The 24137-nt window shown below is 43.2% G+C and overlaps 1 protein-coding gene across 1 annotated transcript in view; it reads left to right on the top strand.

The window, feature by feature from the left end:
* The first annotated feature begins 8047 nt into the window (after positions 1–8047).
* The window catches only part of LOC138568722 (extracellular calcium-sensing receptor-like), an 87677-nt gene continuing 71587 nt past the window's right edge, over positions 8048–24137 (top strand). The window contains exons 1-3 of the mRNA XM_069646505.1: positions 8048–8140; positions 15169–15981; positions 17172–17399. Of these exons, the coding sequence (XP_069502606.1) occupies positions 8048–8140; positions 15169–15981; positions 17172–17399 (1134 nt within the window). The remainder of the gene's footprint in view (positions 8141–15168; positions 15982–17171; positions 17400–24137) is intronic.

Raw genomic sequence — 24137 nt, 5'->3', positions numbered from 1 at the left:
TGGAGACATTAAAGCATGTATTAATTTATGGTGGAAATGTAAATGATTTACGAAAAATAATATATTTGTAAGTAATATTGCTATTCTTAAAACAGAAGATTTTTGGAATTAAATTATGAATGAACTGTAAATGTCATTTATTTTAGAAGGTATATATTTTTATCAATGTTTTTTTAGAGAACAATGTAAATTAAATTAAAGGAATGTATTGTATATTGCTGTTACAATATCAGATGATTTATTTTATGAATGTTTATCATAAAGTGACTATCATTTTACAAGATTACTTTTGCAAAATGTTTGCTGTAAAAAGGAGTAGCATAGTAATGTGTAATTATTTTTGAAGAGCTTGTTTTGAAACTGCATGCTTTTTCAACTTACATTTTGAGGTGATCATGGGGTTAATTTTCATTGGCACGTGTTTTAATCTCTCTGTGCTTATTTGTATTCTGTTCAATTTGATTTCCTTAAAAACAATTTTTCAAGAGGTGATTTACAGCAGCAACTACTCTAATCTTGATGTGGGGTAATTTTAAAGTGAAACTTTTCTCCTGCTATCTAGAATCTGAAATGGGGTAGTCATATTTCTATAATCTGGTGGACAGGAACAGAAAACCTGCTTTCCAAAAAAGCTGCTGCTGCAGCTGTTTCGAGGACATTTGGGCATGGCGTGTGAGCCTGTCTGAGAGGGTCGCAGGGGGATGGTTTAAACAGGTGCAGGTGCTTCAGCAGTGATCAGGAGGCAGTGCCTCTAATAAGATGGAAAGACACGCATTAAGACGAAGGGCCTCATTATGGGTCTGGCAGTAACCCTGCTGGTGCTACAGCGGGTTGCCACCAGACCCGTAATAATTTACCAGCGCCTGAGTTCCTGGTGCCATCGGGCTGTTCCAAGTCCAGTAGCCAGGAAGTCAGGTGGCAGTAATTGTGTTAGTCCCCATTCCCACAGAGTCCCATAGGACTCTATGGGAGTCAGGACACAGAAGCACCAGCACCATTGTTAATGTTGGCGGTGCTTCTGTAAAGGCTTTGCTTACCATGACTGCTACGCTCAGCAAGGTCAGACCTGTTGAACACAGCAGCTCCAGCAGACAAACCCATAGTTTGCCAGTCTAGAAACAAGAGTGCCAGTAAACTTACCGGCACCCTTATTTCTGGACTGGCAAACTTGTCATGATGTCCTAAGTGAACTGTAAAGAGTGCAATTCTATTAGTCGTATGATTATTTCACTATGCTATAGAGATGTGCAGAGGCTGGGAAGGGAACACACTTTTTCACTCATCCGCTAAGCATTACATTCCTTCGCAATTGACATTGGAACTGGAATTAAAAGTAGCAACAATGTTCACTGCTCCTCTGGCCCCACAACCCAATATTGGAGATTATCCCAACAACGGTAAACATGTATTTGTTGTAGTAGAGTTTTTAACCTCATGGGATTATGGAGAATGATGTTTCTGTTGTTGCTATCAAAATTGCTTATTTGCAGTGACCACGTCTTTACTCAGGGACGTCATTTAGAGGTTGCGAGGGGTCGCAAAAAAATATGGATGCTCCTGGTGTGGTTGGCCTTGGCGCAGGGCAGGGGCCCCACCACACCAGATCTGGTGGGTCCCTGGCCCAGACCTCACCCATCAGGGTGAAGGCTGGGCTGGGGAGGCAGTCAGTAGGGGTTGTCACATGCCACGTTCATCTTCAACCCCTTCTCCCTCGGCTTCCTTGCAGCTCACATACAGGAACCTTGCACCTTCTTGCTTCCTGTTTGTGAGCAGCATGGAGAGGCCGAGGGGGCTTGGAAGGACGGACCAAAGCTGCAAGTAAAAGGTAAGAATGTTTTTTTTATGTGTGTGTTTTGCATGTGTGAAGTGCGCGACAGATGTATGTATGTGAATGGTGGATGAATGAGAAATTATGTGTGTTTTATAATGTTCTGGGTGGGTGCCTGTGTAGAGAATCCAATGAGTAGATATAAGAGAAGGTCTGAGTGACTGTTGGGTGAATGAGAATTGATCTGATGTGAGATTTTGAATGTTCTGGGTGGGTGGGTGTGTGCCTGTGTGCAGCGAATGTAATGAGTGGATGTAAGAGAAAGTGTAAGTGACTGGTAGGTAAATGAGAAGTTATTTGATGTGTGTTTTTAAATGTTCTGGGTGGGTGGGTGCCTGCATATAGAATGTAGTGAGTGGATGTAAGAGAAGGTGTGAGTGACTAGTGAGTGAATGAAAAGTGATGTGTTGTGATGTGTGCTTTTGAATGTTCTGGGTGGGTGGGTGTGTGCCTGTGTAGAGAATGCAATAAGTGAATATAAGGGAAGGTGTGAGTGACTGGTGGGTGGGTGAATGAGAAGTGACGTGATATGTGTTTTTGAGTGTTCTGGACGGGTGGGTGGGTGCCTTTGTAGAGAATGCAATGAGTAGATGTAAGAGATGGTGTGCGTGACTGATGGGTGAATGAGAAGGGATGTGATGAGTGTTTTTGAATGTTCTGGATGGGTGGGTGTGTGACTGTGTAGAGAATGCAATGAATGGACGTAAGAGAAGGCGCAAGTGACTGATGGGTGAATGAGAAGTGATGAGTGCTTTTGAATGTTCTGAGTGGGTGGGGGTGTGCCTGTGTAGATAATGTAATGAGTGGATGCAAGAGAAAGTGTGAGTGACTGTTGGGTGAATGAGAAGTGATGTGATATGGGTTTTTGAATGTTCTGGGTGGGTGTGTCCTTGTGTGGAGAATGCAATGCGTGGATGTAAGTGAAGTTGTGAGTGACTGATGGGTGACTGAGAAGTAATGTGATGTGTGCTTTTGAATGTTCTGGGTGGGTGGGTGTGTGCCTGTGTAGAGAAAGCAATTAATGGATGTAAGAGAAGCTGCGAGTGACGGATGGGTGAATGAGAAGTGATGTAATGTGTGCTTTTGAATGTTCTGGGTGGGTGGGTGCGTGCCTGTGTAGAGAATGCAATGAATGGATGTAAGAGAAGGTGCGAGTGACTGATGGGTGAATGAGAAGTGATGTGATGTGTGCTTTTGAATGTTCTGGGTGGGTGGGTGTGTGCCTGTGTAGAGAATGCAATGAATGGATGGAAGAGAAGGTGGAGTGACTGGTGGGCGAATGAGAAGTGATGTGTGTTTTTTTTAATTTTCTGGGTGGGTTGGTGTGTGCCTGTGTAGAGAATGTAATGAGTGGATGAAAGAGAAAGTGTGAGTGACTGGTGGGTGAATGAGAAGTGATGTGATATGTGTTTTTGAATGTTCTGGGTGGGTGTGTCCTTGTGTACAGAATGCAATGAGTGGATGTAAGTGAAGTTGTGAGTGACTGCTGGGTGAATGACAAGTGATGTTATGTGTGTTTTTGAATGTGCTAGGTGGGTGAGTTTGTGCCTGTGTAGAGAATGCAATGCATAGATGGGTGTGTGCATGTGTAGAGAATGCAATGAGTGGATGTAAGAGAATGTGTGTGTGAGTGACTGGTGCATGAATGAGTATGAATGTGATGGTGTGTTTTTGAATGTTCTGGGTGGGTGGGTGTGTGACTGTAGAAAACACAATGGGTGGATGTAAGAAAAGGTGTATGATTGAGTGACTGGTGGGTGAATGAGTATGAATGGGATGGTGTGTTTTTGAGTGTTCTAAGTAGGTGGGTGGCTGTGTGCTTGTGTAGATAATGCAATGATCACATGTAAGAGAAGGTGTGAGTGAGTGACTGGTGGGTGAATGAGCATACATGTGGTAGTGTGTGTTGAATGTTCTGGGTGGGGTTTGATGTGTGCCTGTGTGACGAATCCAGTCTGATTTAATGCGAGGGGAGATATAGGGGTGAGTGACCGGTGGGTGAAAGGGGATGCGTGTGTGTGTAAGGCCCTGTGTGACTGGGGATCACTGGAGCATTTTTGCCATAACCTTTATTAACTTTGCATGTTTTACTGGTATTTTTGGGTAAAAGGAAGTTCATGTGTGCCATTCCCTGGCTAGCCAGGCATTTTGGTGCAGTCAGTCTAGCCATTGCTTAGAGTGGCATGACATTTATTACTCAGCATCTTTAAAAAAGCAAGCATGAGTAGTGTTATCTTGCTAGACTGATGTTTTGGTGTAGCGACCTGTATATTCTTCACTGCAGAATTACTTTTTATTAACTGAGCATCTATGATGAATCATGCAAGATCAGTGTTCTTATGGGTCTAGACTGGTTTACAATTGAATCAGTTTGGACAGGTTTTCAAATTGTGACATGTCACTTTTAATGACCAAGCCAACGGTACTATGTACTTACATTGGAGTACTGGCATATATTGGCAGAGCCAGTTTTGTGCCCAGTGCCAGTAATGATAATATAGAAAAACGTCTTAAAGTGAACATGACTATGGTCTTATATGGGAATACTAGCATATGCTGTTGGAGCCAGCATGGGAATGTATGGGCACAGCCAGCATAACATTTTTTTTATACTGTTATATACTGTGAGGACCAACATGATAATGCTTTGGGAAATGCCCTGTGCATTTTTGGTGACTTGCATCTATTGTACTTTTTTTCCTGATTTACCCTACACCCTACAAATCCGATTGTTGGCTTTTTACCCACATTTTCCAAGAAAGTGTGCAGTGTAATGCACCATTTTAACCCCTTACTCAAAACATTTACTCTGGGGAGGGAGAAGAATACCCCCGCCCACCCACCCCATTTTCGTTAGTTCGGGCTATCTCGCTATGCTCATTCACAATCACGTACTTGTGGCAAATATTTACACCCTCCAAAAAAACAACTGGCATAATTGTGGACCAGGCACCACCACCTTCTCTCTATGTTACATTAAAGATTTAAGCTTTGATTGAAAAACATGCAGTAGTGCATGCCCCTGTAGCGGCATAATCATCATGGACATTGCTAACACGTGGTGGGCCGAACCGGCCTGGGGGATGGCGTGAGCTGTGCTTTGTTAAGGAGCTTAGGGGAGCCCATACCATGGTTCACAGGGGAGCTGCCAAATGTTGTGGTATGTCATTGAGCACCACTGTGTCTGACAAAGGAGTAGTGTGCAGTGCGCGCCTTGAAGTCTGCCAGTGAGTGCCCAGGTGAGAAGCAACTCGTGGGTGTTTTCAATTTTAAATAACTGTGTGGTGCTATGGATTTATGTGTGCAGCAATGATATTATTAAATTAAATGGTGTTTTTCTTAAAGTACTCTGGCACCAGTATTATGCTTAGATAATAAAAACTATGGGGGGGTCTTGGGTATATTGAAAGAACCTTTCCCAGGCATTATACTCCAGCAAAGATAACTTTATCAGGTGCACTCCCCTCTGTGCACACAGACCAGTCTAATAGGTTTCTTCTATCGTAGTGGTAGCTGACTCATAGATACATTTATTACCAAGGAAATGTGTTGATACTAAATACTAGTCAATAATTTAATTTTCAGGCCTTGCTCGTGCAGCATTTTTCTCCTGGTTAAAAAGCAGCACACGCCTCCACAGGTCAGTGCTTTTGTGGCATGTTTAACACATCAACGCCACAGATAACATGTACTTCTGTGACAGTTGATCTATAGATGTTTCATACACTAGCTGTAGCCTACATTACAGATTTCAGTTATCCTGTCACAAATACCTCATTATTTATGTTTCACATATAGACCCCACGTCGAATCTGGAAAATGGCATTCCCCAAATGTGCAATGGTGGACAAATCATGCCTCCCTCTGTGCCTCGATTCTTATATCTGGCTGAAATGAGATCACCTTGAAACGCGGCAGCTAGATGCATCCAAAAAATCTGAAGCTCGTTTACCATCACTTCCTGTGATGTCACTTGGGGGCGGGGTCAAATTACATCACTTTCTGTTATATGATCAGTGGGGTCAAGGGTCGTGTGATGTCACTTCCACTACCCCTTGCATTTTGGTGAAAAGACGTCCCTGGTCTTGCTAATGCTTTGGAGATAATGTACCAACACATTAAAGCCCTGCAAAATGCCTGGATCCATAGGTATGCGATTAGGGTCCAATGGGCAGAAACAAAGACAACATTGCTGAACAGTTAATGATGATCTGGCAAGTGTGTGGCTAAATCATTCCTGACCGAGAACTGGAGGACCAGGCACTGATAGTCAATGCAAATAATTTGTTCTTACAATAACTAACTGATAGCATGTGAAAATGGTGTGTGTATTAATGTTATAGGTGCAGCTGGGGTAATTCTCGATATTTTCTTTTAGTTTGAGGAGAGTTCTTGTTGCTTTAATTTCACCGTACCCTAAAATGAATAAAAAAATATTATGAAGACAAAAACATAACCATCAGTATATACCCGAGGAAGACATATTAAACTTTGTTCTATTTGCTTATTCTAATGATGTATTAGGTTTGGCACTAAAGTGGCTTTCTCTGATCTCAGCAAATGCTGTGTATTGTGCATTGTGTGCATTGTGATCTTCAATAGAACGGACGTTTGGGAGTGTAGATTGAGCCTCCAATTTATGCATGAGCATCAGCTCAGTGTCGGTACAGAGCGGCATTGAAATTCGGGCCAACATCAGCGTTAGTAACCACATGTCAAAGTTGTTGTCAGAATCTCCTGAGTTAGTTTGCAGGCATCCAGGGCTTGGAGATTCAGCAGAGGATAGCCTGGGGTTGTTGGGGTGAAGCGCCTCACCAGGGGCTCAGAGGAGGGAGGCATAGAATTTGGAGACTGCGTGATGACTTTTGCGGGACGTCTTAGCAAAAGAGGAAGGGGGTTGACAAATTTGCACTGGTCAATTTATTGATCATTTAATATTTTGCATCTTGCCACCCCTATGATTTATCCTTTGTTTCAAACCTTTCTGGCCCTTCTCAATATCCTTGCTCCTCTTACCCAGCTGCTCCTTGTGGCCCCCTCTATGTAAGTATATGTGGCTGTAAATTGCTGTTGTCGCAGATCTCTTCAAGTGATCATCTCAGTGACTGACTAAGTGATTAGGCAACTTCCCAGTTATTACCAAGGATATCAAATTTAGTGGACCGTAGAAGAGAGGTTGAAGAAGCTGCTCCAGATTTATCTCCATCAGATAGTTTGCGCCTAGAAAATTGTTAGGGGCATACGTGTAATCTACGAAGGAAAACCTTTTCACTAAACTCATCTAACAATGAGCTATGATGACCACTAAACAGCACAAAATATAAAGGAGAAAATGTGCAGATGCAGGTGGCTCTCATGCATGTTCTTCTGATCCTCTTGCCCACTCTGCTTATATACCCACCTATTAAACAGGTAATAGGTGTGAAGAAACACTGTTTTTCTCCGTAAAGAGGTTAAAAAACTGGATAGGATGAAGAACATTTACGATGAAAGGAGGGTCACGTGCAAGTGCAAGAGAAACTGTTAAATGTCATTGAAGATTTTGTAAAAATGTGTTAAAGCTCTCCACTTGCAGTTTTTGGGCTATAGGTAGGGCTGGGGGAAATTGTTAAATACCGTTCCGCAGCCGTGAAAGTGAAATCTGTAAGATTTGGATCCATTTTGCCACAATCTGCCGACCCGCAGCCCCTGTGTTTGGAAAAGAGCAGTGCACATGTTCGCTTGCCATCTCGTGAATAGAAACAAGCCACTCAAAGCTTCTCATGCTGCTGTGCGAACTTAGCACAAATCGTACAAAAAGCTGTGCAAGATTTCTTGTGCAAATGTGTGAACTGAGCATGAATCAAAAAGCGCAGCAGCAAGTTTCTCGAGTTGCTGCACAAATCTACCATGAATCAAACAAAAAGCTGTGCAAAGTTTCTCGTGCCGCTGCACAAACTTAGCACAGTTCTGAAAAACTGTGCACATTTTCTTGTGCTGAAATATCAAACTAGTACAGTCCTAAAATAAGCCAGGGCAAAGTTTGTCATGTCACAGCACGAAACTAGTACAAATCTTGTAAATGGAAATCTTGAACACAAAGTTTCTCGTGACGCTGCACAAAACTAGCACTGATTGAAAAAACACCTGTGCAAAGTTTTGCGTCATGCTACATAAAAACAACATAGGAACAAAACACCACGCTCAGTGCGAAACCACACAAAATCGGTCAAAATTACAATGGTGGCAGACCTTAATGCTGATTCTGTGGAACGGATGGAAGCAGATTCAAGTGCGGATTCCAATGTGGATTCTGCAATGTTTGCTTTACAGGTGAACATTTCGCTCAGCCTTAGCTATATGTAGCATTCAAAGGGTTACCTATATTGGTAACCTATTTAATAGAAGAAAGGATACAAGAACACATCCTGCTGAAGAAGTGTTTGGAGTGCATAACTACTGTGGCAAAATTGATGTAAGCTGTTAAATCATCTGCTAAAATGAAAAGATTGTCAAGGCATGGCTCACCACTTAGTCATAACATCAAGAGTGAAACCAACATCTGCCCATGGTAATTGAGAGGGGAAAGTATGTGGTTCTCACCTCTTGGGGTACTCCTGCCACCATCTAACCTTAAAGTGGAATACTGTCTTCCAATATAGAAAGGGAGACCCAGTCAACTGAGGTTGCATTTATGGCAGACCTTATAAGTGTTGTTGCCAGGCAGCACCTCTTGCAATTGAAGGAACAATTTATAGATCAGAATCTAGTAGCTAAAGAAGGAGGAAAAAGGTACTCAGAATCTTCTAAAGATAGCACAAGAATGGTGTTTGGGGGTCCTTTGTGGCTTATTCTCTTCCCCAAAGGTGCACTTTGTAGACAAAAATCAGCAAGGCCACACTACACTGCATTCTACCTGTAAAGGTCAGTGCTGTGAGACCGTTCTCTAAAAACCAAAGGAGCATTAAGAGCATTGAAGGAGATCTTAATATGTGGATTTAAAGGATAATTCCATGTAAACAAGAACTCCTATATAAAAACTGGTTGCTACAAAACTAATAACAGATAACGTCATGAAGGGGGATAACAAGAAAACATTGCTTGCAGTGATATTTCTATGCGATTGTACGTCCCCAAAATAAGAGCATAGATATGGGTTGTGAGGGATGTTATGGTTGTTAGTGGGGTGAAAATGTGCCTAGATATACCTCTAACACATTGCCATCTGTTTGACACACATGGTGTATGAAAGTGCATTAAAGATGGTATTGGTTCCCTTCAGAAGCAAGTAGGGAGGGCGGGATGTAGGGTGATGTTAATATTCTTGGTGTTTACTCTAGTGATCGTGAACGTGCCTTGCTTTCAGATATACCAGTGGAACTCCCAACTAAGGCAGGAGAAACCTTATACAACTCCATCTATCTGCCCTTTTAGTAACAATTGTGGGTGGATCAAAACTACTGATCACACCGTCATTTCCTGGAATGTAGCACGGTGAGGTGCAAAGTTGAAACATCCACAAGGGTTTTAGCTTGTAAATCCCCATGGTACTGGCCACCTACAGGAAACGTGTGGGGCTGAAGGCAGCCAACTACAAGAGCACACCACCTTCCATAAAGGGGAAGCTATGGCACTTAGTGATCTATTCAACTATAATGGACATTTACTATTCATTGTACAGATTCAGAGAACAATCCAATGATGTACTGTTGTAACAAACAGGGTAGCAATTAGTTAATTTTTACAATCCATATTTTGGGAGTGGAGTCCTTATTTGCTACTCCCCCCACCCCGTGCAGTATAATATATTAATGAAAATGGCCTGCCATTAAAACATACTGGGCCTCATTACACGGAAGGCGGTGATCCAGGGTGCTATTAGCATCCTGGACCATGCCGGTAAATTACCGGCACCGCCTTGGCGGAAAGGGGATTTACCGCCCCATTCCAAGGTCGGTGGGGCGATAAATCCCCCTTCCGCCATTGTCCTTCCCCATTCCCATTTCTGCCCCATAGGGCTCTATGGGAATGGGGAAGGCGCTAATTACGGCACCGCAATTTTGCAGTGCCGTAATTAGCTCCGAGGTCCCTTAGCGGGTTGGTTTTTAACGCCTGCAAAAAGCAGGCGTTAGAGCACCAACCCGCAAAGGGACCTCGTAGTACGGCGGTAAGGGTTAACGGTCACCGTTGCCATTAACGGTGACCGTTAACCCTTACCGCCGTCCGTGTAATGAGGCCCACTGTTCGGTTGAAATGCCCAATATTAGATGTAAATAAAAGTAGGTGAGCAGGTGGAACAAGAGTTTTGTAAATGAAACTCGATATTTGACAGAGTGGTAAAATATCTTGTGTTCTAAAATATTGGGTGTTTACCAATGCAGCCGCACTTATAATCATGCATTAAGTCTTTCCATCAACTCTCACTGGGCCTGTAAAATAGTCAAATGCACAATACACAATAGAAGCCCTACTACTCATGCCAAGGCCCTAAAAATGTGAATTCCCATAGGAACATTAATCACCTACAAGAGAATGAACTGGATGAATGTATAGGTGTAGGTTGATAATGATATTCATTAACCTCTGCCAGTTCGCCTGTCTCCAAACATTACCATCTCCATTCTGGAAATGGTCTAGCAACAAATGGCACTCCTTATTTGCCCATTTTAAATCCTGGACTACAAGCACCAGAATGTATTTTGGGTGTTTGTAGGTAGTAAGTGACTACACTTTTCTTTGCAAATCTCTGATGATCTATTTATATTATACAATGCCCTCAGATTGCAAGCCTTATGGGATGGGAGTGTGGATATCAAGGAGCATGTTTCAATCCATGTTTGGATAGTGGTGAGGCAATTGGTGATTTAACAGTAAGAGCTAGGTTGGAGGCACACAAGGGAAATAAGATTGTATCCTCCTCAGCAAACAAGTGATAAAAGAAACTGAAGGAGAAGATGCATTTTCTGAAAGAGGGGATGTGGTGAGTGAAGAGAAGGGAATCAATAGCACAACCTGTCTCAATCAGTATTCTGATAGGGGAGGTAGATGTGGTTCCAGTATTCCAGGAGATGGAGAGGAAGCAGTCACAGTCTGGTGTCTGCATGTCATAGTTAGAGAGCAAATGAAGTAGAAAGGGATGGTTAACAACATCAAAAGTGGCATGGATATCAAATGTGAGAGTATGACGTTTTGAATAGTAGTGAGGAGTATGGAGACATTGGTGAGTACCATGTCAGTGAAGCATTGCATACGCAATTTGCTTTATATGGGTTCACACTGTTCTCTCCTACTTAGGCTTCAATATGGTTCAAAATCTACAACCTTAGATAAAGGAAGTAAGCCAATAGTTTGATTAGTTATTTTGGTCAGTGAACTGTTTTTCAGGATTTGGTTAGACAGTAGCCACATTGTTGCAGGCAGGGAAGATCCCAGATGCAAATGATAGGCTGTAGAGAGATAGAAGGATAGTGCACAAGATGGGTGCCAGATACTTTATTGTCTGTGATGCAAATAGGTCAACAGAAGCGCAGGGTGGGTTCACAGGCTGAAGAATGGGTGCCAGTTATGCTGGGACGATGGGGGTGAGGGATCAAAGATAGGAAAACATGGCCAGGACAGAAGTGGAGGAGGAGATATGGGCCCTGACCTTGGTGTTCTTACAGGTGGAATATTGAGTATGTAATCTGCAGAGAGAGAGAGATTAGGCTGAACATAGGAGAGGGGGAAGATAACGTGTGCTGTTTAGTAGAAAATAGCACGTGGAAATAGGAGGAAAGAGATACCACATTGTGGTAGTAAATTATAATGGCAGTCCAGAGTAGTGGAGATAGCAAAGTAGTCTCCATTTAGCATGTGATTAGAGATGGACAATATGACAACAGTACCTTCATCAGTGTTGCTGCTTAAGGATTTTCACAACAGCTAAATCACTTCAGATAGCTAAGGTTGGGAAGCAGGGCTTGAAGGGGGGAACGAGAAAGCAGTATAGTGTTGATTTGGAAAAGAGGCAAGTGGTAAATTGCATACCAAGAAGGCTCGCTTGAGGGAGTATTTGTAGAGCGGGAGAAAATATTGGCTAGAAGATGTTGCTTGATATAGATAAGGTGCCGGTGAGTCAGCTGAGTATTTGTGTTTGTGATGGAGAGGGACATTGAAGGGGACAGAGACAGGCATGTTTTGCGAGAGATTGGTAAGAGTGAGAACCATCAATGAAGGGGACATACAGTTGTCTATATTGGTAATTGGTGGATTGTGGAATGCAAACAGGGAATGGTTGGTAGGTATACAATCAATTGTGGGCATTGAATAAGTTTAGTCGGTTGAATTTCCCAACATTTCAGAGCTTCAAAGTGCAGGCACGTTCACACCCGGCCCAGGCTAAAAGAAACGTAGAGTGCCAGTGTGGCACTACATTATTATGAATGGAAAAGTGGCTAGTGCAAAACATTGAACAGCAAATGTAGGGAAAGTGACAGCTCGGGCGGTTCTGACAATGTTAAATGACACTCACAGCTTCTATTAGCAAGACGGGGAGAATGGTAGAATGTAGCATATCCAGGTGGAGGTGTCACAAGGAAGCGCACGATTCACTAACAGTGACCTCTCTTGGCACAGAGAAGACAAGACAACAGAACAGGAGCGGTTACCAAGTCAAGAGAAAAGTCTTAAGAGCTTTACAGAATTTAAGTTGGCCCTGGATGGAGCGCATTCAATCATGGAGGCACTTTTACAGTTGGGAAACTATGACAGAGTAGGTACACCTGCCTGAGTGGGTTTTGTTGAAACATTTGGTGGGATGACAATGTTTGCGGAGGAATGGAGATTCTTAGGTGGGCTGAAGTACAGGAGTTTGAGATATGGAAGGGGTGCCCAGAGGACTCAGTGAACTATGCATAGTTGTTAGAACATGATGCATTTAGCATTATGATCCGATTTCTTAAAGCTGAGCAGAAGGTATGAAGCTGCACTTTCCATGGGCGCCTGACTCTGGGTAAAGCAGGAAGGAAGGCAGATGAAGGCACTATTGCCATAGTCAAGTCTGGGCGAGAACAGGGCACTGACAGAAAACACTTGATGGAGTAGAAGTTCACAAAGCTGTTGAGGTTGTGAAAAAGAATGAAGAATGAGCTGGATGCTGCAATGTCCCATCACAAATAATACTTATGCGTTTGATAGATCATGAAGTAGAGGGAGCAGGCGCAAGAGAGGGATCTGAAAAGGGGGACGAGATATGAAGAGATTTTTTGGTAATGAGCATTTCCATTGGTCTCTGTTGAGTTCTAGCCACTTGGATCTTATCTATTTCTGAATAATAGACACACAATTCCAAAGGGTCTTTGACGTGGATTCAAAGTCTAATATGAAGTCTGGTGCCATATGCTGCGGGCAGATGGAGACATCGAGAGGGAGTTGAAGGGAGGTGGATAGAGGCCAGTGAAGGGACATAGCTTTTGAAGCAAATGAGTAAAAAGGGGCCCCCTAAAGGGACTCGCAATGTGATGGGTTGATGCCTGGATCAAAAGGAGAGCCGTAATGAACTGGTATCTGACACAGTTACAGAACTCAATATAGGGTATGTCAATGCCTTGAATTCTTGAGGCTTAGACAAAGAGGTGGAGGTTGACATAGGAAACGGTACTGAAAATCACTGCAAGTTCAAGAAGAATGAGTACACAGACACACTTGCTGCCTGCAATGCTGGGATTACATTACAGATATACAGAACTGCAGAAGAAAGTAGACGGTGGCGTTGAAAAATTCTTTGAAGAGTTATGTTTTCTTACAGAGTGATTGGGCATCACAGAGCCTGAGAGTGAGGTCAGTAGGGGTGAAAGGAGGAAGTGAGAGAAACTGCTACTTTCAGAAAGAGATGTTCAGTGTACAAAATAACTGAGAAAGGGTTGTTAGAGTGACCAACATGCCTTTTATAGCTAAGACAATGGTAAGAACAAGTAGGCACATTCCATTGCAAGTGTCGAAGAAACCATGTTCATCTAGGTTGATGGCAAACAGAGGTGATTTATTCATTGGCTTGAAAGTCAAGGAGTGCAGAATCCTGCCCATAATGAAACCCACCTAACTGACCTGACCTGCCCTCCAGACGCATTGTCTCAGGTCACTTGACCAAGGAAGGTTTGGGGACACTTCTGACCAGGCCTCCTAACAGGTTTATCCGACCCCCTGTCAAACAATGAGCTCATTCATTCAAGATAACAGTCCGTCTATAATGTTCATGAATGTGAGTTACATATACTGGCAGACATCTGGTCAAACCTGTCCTGACTTAAGGTGGCGTCACATTTCAGAGAAGTGTTTCCAATCTAGCCTCATCAATCGCGGGGCATAGGTTCTCCACCCCTGTGACCACTTTCATTCTCTCATAACAGTCCATTGTACAGTCCAGTACAGACTGGTTTATTCCAGTGACATCAGGCCTGCAGTAACCCCATAGAGGATGAATGGATTCTGTAATTCCTAGTCTCTGTGCATGTGTCCTTTGTTATACGGCAGGGCAAGCATTGTCTTTAGCCAAAAGTGGGGAAGGGTTACCCTAATAAAAGTCTGCAAGAAAAGTAAGAAAACAAAAAACAAAACTAGGGGCTTTACGTTTTTGATGTAATTGGGATGGGGCATGTTTTGTGGCTGCATTTCATATGGGATTAACCCCATTCCCTCCTGGAAAGAAAACCCCATCCCTTCATTATTTTCCCATCTGCCATTCATTTATTTTATCATTTATTTATTTAAAGACACATTTCATCATAAGTTGTTATTTGTTTTGCCAGTCAGGAAGATAACAGAAAATCGGTCTATCAGGCTATAACATTGTACAATAAGGCCCTTAACGACCACATATTTAAGTAATGTTTCTCATACAGAACAGACATCATACAATAGAGCTGTCTAATGTGCTTGCTTCTGCCCCATCTGATAATTCTCCTTCTCTTATTGCTTTTCGTTAGCTTTCTTTCCCACTTTTCTTAATTTCGATAGTTATGGATTGTTGGTAAAGGCCGTCATGGTCTTGCACCTTATCGTCCTCCTTTTAATCTTTGGTTGTCGCACGTCCCCCATGTGCTCAATCCCATTTCCACCCATTTACTTTGCTAGCAACTAAATTCCCTACTTCACTTTTTACACTCTACCCCACACTCCCTTCTACTCTTCTCTTACAGCTCATCTTGTATGCATTATTTTCTGTTGAGAATGTAGCATCATGTTATTGGCCTCAATTTTATTTATGTAGTCTTTGGTACTACTTATTTTAATGTTCTCTATAAATTCAAATAAATAAATGAATACATAGATAAATAATTGCATTAGCATAGCGATCTCAAATAAATCATTTTTTTCTTCAACAGATCAGCTTTGCTGCTACACTTGCCACCCTGAGTGACAAGGTTCAGTTCCCATCTTTCCTGCGGACAATAACAAGCGTCTCCTTCCAGCCCGATGCTCTGGTGCAGATTTTACTCCACTTTGGTTGGACATGGGTGGGAATTCTAGCCTCCAACAATGAATTTGGCCTTGTAGGCAGTCAAAAGTTGAAGGAGGAAGCAGCTAAGAAAGATATTTGTATTGATTTTTATGAGACATTACCAACGAAGACAAGCTTGGGTCACATCATTGAGGTAATAAGAAAATCTACAGCAAAAGTGATAATATGTTACACCTTTGCAGTTCACATCATCCCTGTTCTGAGAGAAGTGTCGGGACAAGGGATCTCTGACAGAGTCTGGCTAGGGATTGGGAGCTGGTTTTCTACCACAGTGATGTCTAACAGAGACTTATGGCAAACATTGAATGGCTCACTGGGTCTGTCAGGGTATAGCAGGCGGATCCCTGGACTCAAGGAATACCTCTACAGCATCCACCCATCGGAGCGTAATGCAGACATTTTCATAAGGACATTCTGGGAGTTTGCCTTCAGTTGCAAATTGGTGGATGCATCAAACACAACAACTGCTATCAGTGGATTGTGCAATGGCTCTGAAAAGCTGGAATCTCTTGATGCATCAGTCTACGAGGTGAATTCTTTTAGGCATCCCTACTATGCCTACAATGCCATCCACCTTTTAGCAAACGCACTGAATGATTTGCTCACATGCAAGACTCATGAAGGTCCTTTCACCAACAAGTCATGTGCAGATCCTCAGGATTTTAAACCATGGCAGGTACGTGCATTTGTGTATTGTATAGATGTGGCTGTGGTTGTCCTTGTCGTACCTGAGTGAAAATCATTTTTCCAGATGTAAGACCTATTCCTTCCACCACAATGGGCAATATAGATTTAGTGATGTCTCCATTACTGACTGTACAATTATATACAAGTGCACAACATTGGTCTAAACGTTCCCAAGTAGCGGCACTCATTTTGATATCTTTTCTCTTACATTGTTAATACAGGCATCACTTATTCTCACTTATTCTCACAGCATTTAATTAAGTTTCGCTTGTTACCACATTATTGGTCTCAAACATATGGAATGGGTTTTAAGTATGTCTAGATCATAGCCTTTGTGGCTATCATTAGACAGTCATTCCTTCCACCAATGGTCAGAAACAAATGGCCGCTCGTCTTGAAATTCTAAAAAGTTATTTGTGTCACTAACATATCTTAATTTGAGTCTTTCTCTTTCCACATATCACTCAAGTGTAATGCCTTGCAATAGCTGACCCCTCATTCTCCACATTACTGGCCTCACGCAGTGCATTGGAGAATCACTCACTAATCGCCGCTCTTTTCTCAAAGCCTTACTCCTTCAGTAACTGAAATCTCGTAATTCAGTGCAGTCTTGCTCCTTGACGTTACACTGTATGTACCCACTTCAATGGAATTCCACTCAACCCCACTATCTGGCAAGAAGCATTACAATGAAATCTCAAACATTTGTTGTTTTTGCATTTTTAAGGTGTACTTGAGTGCACTTAAAATATAGATGTTTGCCATTAGAGCATAAGTGTGAGGTTATGCACATCTACAAGGGTCTGCTATTCTGGGAGAATCATTGCTTCTTGTTACTTATCATTCCCTGCATAGGTGTCCCCTGCACTTGAATGGGATGTCATTAATGGTGGATGTATGCATGTAGTGGCTATTGGAGTTTTGTATAGCACGTAATGTACAGAGCAAACCACCTCAGAAAAATATAACCAAAGGTTTTGCTCACTTCAATAGGGTCCAATTATTTATTTATATCTCTGGCTAGACATGTTTCATTAATGGCATCGCTCACATTACAGGCCCTATAAACCTCTATGTTTCATTCGTTGCATGCGGGGTGGGGGTTCCCAGTAATTCTATACATCGTTGATCTCATAACCTTAATACGTTCTTGTTCATTTGTCATTTCTTTCATATCAGATGTTGCATTATGTGAAAAAGAGTCGCATAAGGAACTCTGCTGGTGAAGACATTTATTTTGATGCCAATGGAGACTCGCCACCATTCCTGGATGTGCTCTATTGGCACATGCCTTCCAGTGACACAAGCCAGTTTGTGAAGGTGGGCCTCTATGACGCCAATGCCCCCGAACACTCGAAACTCATCATCAATGACAGTGCCATCTACTGGGGAGGAAAGTACTCTCAGGTCAGCATTTAGATGATCATCATCAGCACAATTCAATTTATGATGATCAAGTAAAAGTCTGAGGCCCTCATTACGAGTTCGGCGGTAACCATGCCGCTATTGGCGGCATGGCTGCCGCAGAAATCGCGTCGGAGTCGGGGTCCTCGGAATGAGGACTTACCGGGCCATTCCGAGTTCGGAAGGGCCGGTAATTCCTCCCTCCAAGGACCCGGACACGGTCCTTCCCCATTCCCATTTCAGCCCCCATAGGTCTGAATGGGAATGGGAGAGGGAGCAAACAACGGGCCGTTACGAGATGGCCCGTTGTTTGCTCCCTCTTCCCCTCGCGGGACCCAGTAAGCACGCCTGGTTTTCCCAGGCGTGCTTACCGTGTCCCGCAAGGGGAACTCGTAATGCAGCGGTACGGAGTGAACGGCACCGGCACCTTTTACGGCGCCGTTCACTCGGTACCGCCAGGGTCGTAATGAGGCCCAGAATCTGTTAAGGTTTTCATTTAACTGAATGTAGTGTTGGTTAACATATTTATAGCTACATGGCCTCTGTATATAACCCCAGATTAATGGCTTTCCTCCTAGTCTAATCCCTATCCAGTCTTCTGGTATTTTCTGCCCTGCCTATCCTTTCCTCATGCTGCTGTATTTCCATATGCTGCTCCTCTTTTTCTCATTATAGATGGAGATATCTTTTGTTTCTCCTTAGCACTCTTTGCATATCTCTTTCCCCAGCCCCTCAACAGCCATCACGCCATAAGATTGTTTTATGTTCTGCTTTATTTACGCAAAACATTTTCTGGCCAAGTCTGCCGCTGTGCTAAACGTGGTAGGGTTGTCAATCAGGTAAACACCACAATCTGATGGATGATGTGATCATTTGGTGGGTGGCTGTCCTCCACCACACTAGACCACCCATGTTTGGGTTGCAAGGACAACACGTGCACTATATTTGCAGTTCCTTGATACGAGGGGAAGTCATTGGAGGATGCAATGCGTGCAATGATACTACCCTAAATTGTCCTTTCTTGACATTCTCCAGTAGAGATGAACCCAGTGCAGTACAAGTACATGCATGTTTACGAAGTGTGTGCATATAATCTAGATAGCTGGTGGAACCCAATCATTTTAAGGAGGCTGCGGCATGCTGGCATGGTGTGATAAGTATTTTTCGAAGCAACAGAGACTTGGAGTGAATGAATCAGATGCGCATGATTCGATTTGTTGAGTTCCACAACTAAGGATGCACAGCAACTAAGCAGTGTCTAAATGCCGAGTGTGCTCATGCCAGTGCAGCGATAATAAGTAGGTCAGTGCACTTTTTAAATGTGTATGCTTTGAACATCAGCCCTCAATGCACTTACAGATTTTGCTATCAGTGGTTTGGTATCTATTTTTAATCAATTTAACACTATTTCAGGGACATGCTCATTTTCAGAAGAAACAAAGCAGATCATTTTAAAACCTCTTGAGCAAGGAAAGGAAAATAAACTAACTATAGAGGCTGGACACATTTGTCTAGAGCTCCCCCTCTGTCACCCAGGGTACAGAGATTTAAAAGAAAGCTCAGTCACTTTCCCCCAGATTTCTGTAGACAGTGTCTAAGGGTCCTTCCTGTGCTCTCCTTGATTCTCACTGCCCCACTTGGGATCTATGGCAAAACTACAGCACCCCCCTCCCAAAGCCAGAACAAGATCTGTTCCCGATGAGATGTCCCAGAAGAGCAGGTCTGCTGCGGGCACCAGGCCAGCCCACAAAAAGCCTTTGGCGCTCTTCCAACAGGACTACCTTTCCAGGGAGCAGGGCACATGGCCATGAAGAGAACCTCAGCTGACTTGGATTTAGATGGCAGGGCGGCCTGCCTGTAACACCGGTATTGATCCAGCACATTTGTTGCCAATGATTGGATTGCTTGGCCTGTTGTTTCCAGCAAGTAACTTCCTCCTGCCTTGGTAAAATGTTGAGGGTAATGCCCCAGAGAGGGCCCTTTATATGGGTGGTTCTCCCCTACAAGAAGAGTGAAGGCTTAGCAGCCCGGCAGCTTGCCACTGGTCGGATCAGAGTGGATGTGTTGGCTGGTGCTAGCCCCGAATGCCACATGCTGGTACGGGCCCCGTAAGCCAAGCTCTTTCCCCTTCTCCGTGTGCATGTGTCTCCATCAGTTTGCAACGACCATTCCACAGGGTACCAACCTGCTGTCAACATGGCAGTAGTGGTGCATGGCATTTTAGTTGTTCCTGGAAACATGCTGTCACTGCCACCCCTATGCCCTGCCCTCTATGGCGGATCAGGCAGGGCCTCCGGTACCCGTGCAGCTGAGCTGTTCACCCAAACCCAAGCATTGGGGCACGCTCTGAAGGCCGAAGGTGTGAAGGCCGATCTGAGATCACTGTACACTTTCGAGCAGGTGCAGCTACCTGGTTGATCCTGCCAGTAAGCATATGCTTGTCTCAAAGATGAAGCCATGCATGTGTAAGTACACACGGCCAGCACAGAAAAACTGAAAATGGCTAATTAAATAAGTTATGGTTTCTTTGTTTGCTTCCATTTGTTACTTGGATAACTGTGGGAATTCTAGAGCAAATACATGCAGAACAGCGCTGACCTCCCAAGATGCGTGAATTTATCAGACCAAGACCAATCCGGGCTTGCCCGGCCACTCTGGTGACTCTAGATAATGTCAATGACAAGTCTAGCGAGGCCATCTCTACTTCACTAGAGGGAATCTTCCCTCATGTGGCCAGGGAAAGGCAGAAGCTACCTGACTCTGGGTGTGGCTATCTGTGGGTGGACCACATGGGGGAGAATAACCCTCAGGGAAGCTGAGTGAACTCGCTGGGTCAAAACAGACCTTTCCCAAATTCTTTAGCTTCTGGTAACATCCCTTGCCCGCCTCCCCATTCCTGAATGCCATATTGTAGTGTAGGTGTAGAACCTCCAGTCATGACAGATCACCAACCATATTTACATGCCCCTTTTCTTACAAGCACTGAGAAGAGGAAGAGGACTGGAGTAAGGAAGATTACTAGAAGCAGAAAGCAAACGCTGCGTTCTAGTTGTTGGAAAAGGTTAACAGGTGCTGGGACATTTAAATACAACACACCTGAAGAGAAACGGAGACTCACTTCTCTCGACGTTAGTCGGCACAGAGAAGGAGAGCAGGCAATAAGGAGCAGAGAAGCTGCTGGTAGCGCTGTCTGGAGAAGTTGAGCAGTGGAAGGTTTGACATGCTTGTGCCTTGACAGCAGGAGCTGTCAAGTCAGGAAGGAGACAGAGTGGGAACTGAAGAGCCAACAGGATACTTTCCCAGCCGACGAGCAAGCAGCAGTGAGAACTGCGAGGAATGCCAAAGCCGCTGACGGAGCCCCGTATGACCACAAATAAAGGTTGGGATGCTGGGGTGCTTCATGGCAGATGCCGCGTACTGTTGACAAATACCACAAAAAAAATAACCTATGGCATTGAAGAAATATTTGTACATAGGAAATGAAAACCTGAATTAATCAATGAGTACAGTAAAATTTCATCAACAATTTTATTGCTTACTAGCATGAACATTGTTATAATACATTTTTAAAAAGGACAGTGTATGTAAACAAAATGTGGAATGGTAGCATTCCCAAGTGCATGTGCATAAACCCTATGGTATGACCAACTATTGCACAATAACAACAGCCATTCCTCTGCACTCAACAGCCATACCCACATTCACAGCCACCTAAAATAGAATTAATTAAAAACAATTGATAAAGGTAGGCCAACTGGTGAACCTAATGTGCCGCTCCATTTCAAATACGTGCACAACTCTAAATTGTAATGCAGCCTATACTGCACATCATGGTGTAGACATTATACCTTCTGAATGTCTAATCCAGTCATGAGTTTGATGGTCAACATTTTGTCTCTATGGTCCCATTCTTTCTAAACGACCAGGCTTCTTCAGGACAAACAATTTTTTCGGTCATAGAGGGTTGCAGCATATGATCTGAAATGAAGCATTGTCATCACTAGTTGTTTCTAATGCTAAACCTACACAAAACATAGTCAACAAAATAATTATTCTTATTTACATAGCTTAAAGCAAAACTCAACCACATTATGTGCCACCGTTAATCACCAATGCCCAATCGTCCAACACTGCCCAGACCGAAGAGACCAAAAGCTACTCCAGTCACCCACCACAAAATACAGTGGTTCACAAAGGCTACTACTTATGCAACATTAATGTAACTTCTGTATTATTAAAAGGGGTTTGCATACCTCAATTTCTAAGTGAATGGACCTTCTCTATGGAATGCTTGTGATTTTATATCTTCTGCAGATCCGGCAATCCGCAGACCAAAAGGTTGTCTCTGCAAAGAGACATGCATGAAATTGCTCAGAAGGTCAACAAATTAAAAACAACATATTGTTTGCTCACTTAATTGCTTAGGGTATGTGTTATAAAAGGAATATTGTAGCCTTTAGAATACCTCAAACTCCAATGGTACACACGCCCACTTTGATGCTGAGACAATTCTTGCATGCTATATGGGTGGTCCGCATCAGTGTGCATGCTGACCCTATAACGAGAATACATAACATTACCCAGACGAAGGACCAATAGGACATCTCAACTCTTACTTTAGATGATAGGTTCATAACAAACACATTGCAAAACCAGGTACCGTTCATGCCCCCATTCCTTACCCATTGGTTTGTACATGCACTGCTGCACTTCACGGTCAGCGTCCTCATCCATATGTTTATCATGTTTGTACCAGATCTGTTCCCGTTATGTTGGTAGAATTTTGAAAGCTACAATGGCAGGCTTCCCAACCCTCGGCTGATGCCGGCAGCAATATTGGGTGTACTACTACATGGATTAGAACACTATTCCAAATGAATGATAAACGGCTAACCTAAGATTGATGGAGCTACTGATATCAACCATCTTGGTTTAAAAGCCTGCTCATCAGTATGTGATAGCACTTTCAACTGCACAATATCCAGCCAGTGTGGAAAAGTCTACAACGATGTTTGCGAGCTGCATCTATTGGCTTCTTATTTTGGGGGTTAACACTGTCAGCCATATTGGATGTGCTACTATAAAGGTAAAGCAATAATCCAAAAACATTCTGGGCAACTAGCTAGAAGGTGACAGAAATATTGCCTTTATCTTTCTTAGGAAAAATCATGCTCATCAATGAAATGGTAATCCCAAACAAGGGATCTAGGATACAGGGAAAAGTGAGCAAAGAGACTAAGGGCATGTTTGACAGAACATTTTGCTATGGGATTATGCCATTACAAAATGTTTCTGTGAATCAGGCACTAAGACTACTGAAAAAGGGTTTCTGACCTAATATATGAAAAATAAAATGAAAGAATTTTGAAACCTTATGAAAGAGAAGGTGTTTGCTGATGAGAAGTGTGACTCTGGGACTTGCACCCACATACTGAGCCAAATAAGAAAGTCCTGGCAGGACAGTAAACCAGGCATACAGTGAGTATGGAACCTGCATCCAAGCAAAGAGATAAGAAAGTCCCGGCAGGAGAGTGAAAGAGGCATACAGCGGGGCTACGACCTGCACCCTATTAACGGAATACAAAATCCCTGGCAAGAGAGTAAACCAGACAAACAGCGAGTCTTGGACCTGCACACAATTAAGAGTGTTGAACTTGAGAAAGAGTGTTGAACTTGGGGAAAGGGGAAACAGCAACTCAAATGTGTGGAATCTAGGAGAAGGGAGTCACCTTCCCCTTGCCTTGTGGAACTGTGAAATTTGTGGACTGTGGAAAAGCTAAGAGAGCTCAGGGCCATAGACACACTCCTTGAGCCTGGTAATACTGGCAAATCCCTCCAGGGTGTCCTATGTTACTCCATGGAATGGGAAGTAACTACCCTTACTGGCACTTGTAATATGCTGTTAATTCTGGCAGACCAAGTGATGGCAACACTAGTAGCGTTCAATAGCAACCCGTTGGATTTACCAGCGGGATACCACCAAACCTGTAATGAGGCCCCAAGCATCAAGAATAAATATAAAGAGTGGAAATTATTATTTAAGTGCTCATACGCATATCAGTGGAGAACAAGTATCAAGAATACGTGAAGAGACTGGAAATCATTATTTGAGTATTCATAACCGACCCAATAAAGACTGAGTTTGCCGGTTTGGAAATTAAGTGCTTGTAATAACGTTTACCAGAACTTTTCCAGAACGGAAAAACTACAGGTTTGCTGGTACGGTGGGCCTGAGTTACATCCAGCCAAGAACTGGAGGTAAGTCAGGCACCCCACTGGTAAAGAATAGCTGGTATTACTGGCACCAGTGTAGTGGACTTCATGGAATGGGGATTAACCTACCATTGCCGGCATATGTAATCTACAAGTAATACCGCCAGATCAGGCACTGGTAATGGTATTACCATTTGCCGGGAACCTGGTGGTAATACCACCAAGATACCGGCAAACCTCTAATGAAGCCTAAAGTGTTGGGAACAATCAAAGGGTTTGGGAGTTGTTTTTGGAATATAAAGAATCAAGAAATGGAATGGACTGAATAAAACCAAACCTTTGAAACTGAGTAAAAGGAAAAGTATCTATAACCAAGGGACAAAGCAAGAGGAAGGTAAAAAGAGGAAAAGTAACAACCCAAGAGAAAGGACAAGTGAGGTATATACCAATCCAGCATCAGAATTATGGAACTTGATAAGAGTAGTTACTAAGGCTAAATATTGAATAGAATGTGGTGAAGAGCCAATT

The sequence above is a fragment of the Ambystoma mexicanum genome, chromosome 2q (genome assembly GCF_040938575.1).
Source record: "Ambystoma mexicanum isolate Mex_15411 chromosome 2q, UKY_AmexF1_1, whole genome shotgun sequence".
Lineage (NCBI taxonomy): Eukaryota > Metazoa > Chordata > Amphibia > Caudata > Ambystomatidae > Ambystoma > Ambystoma mexicanum.
The sequence above is the reverse complement of the archived record's forward strand: the minus strand, read 5'-3'. Positions and strand labels throughout refer to the sequence as shown.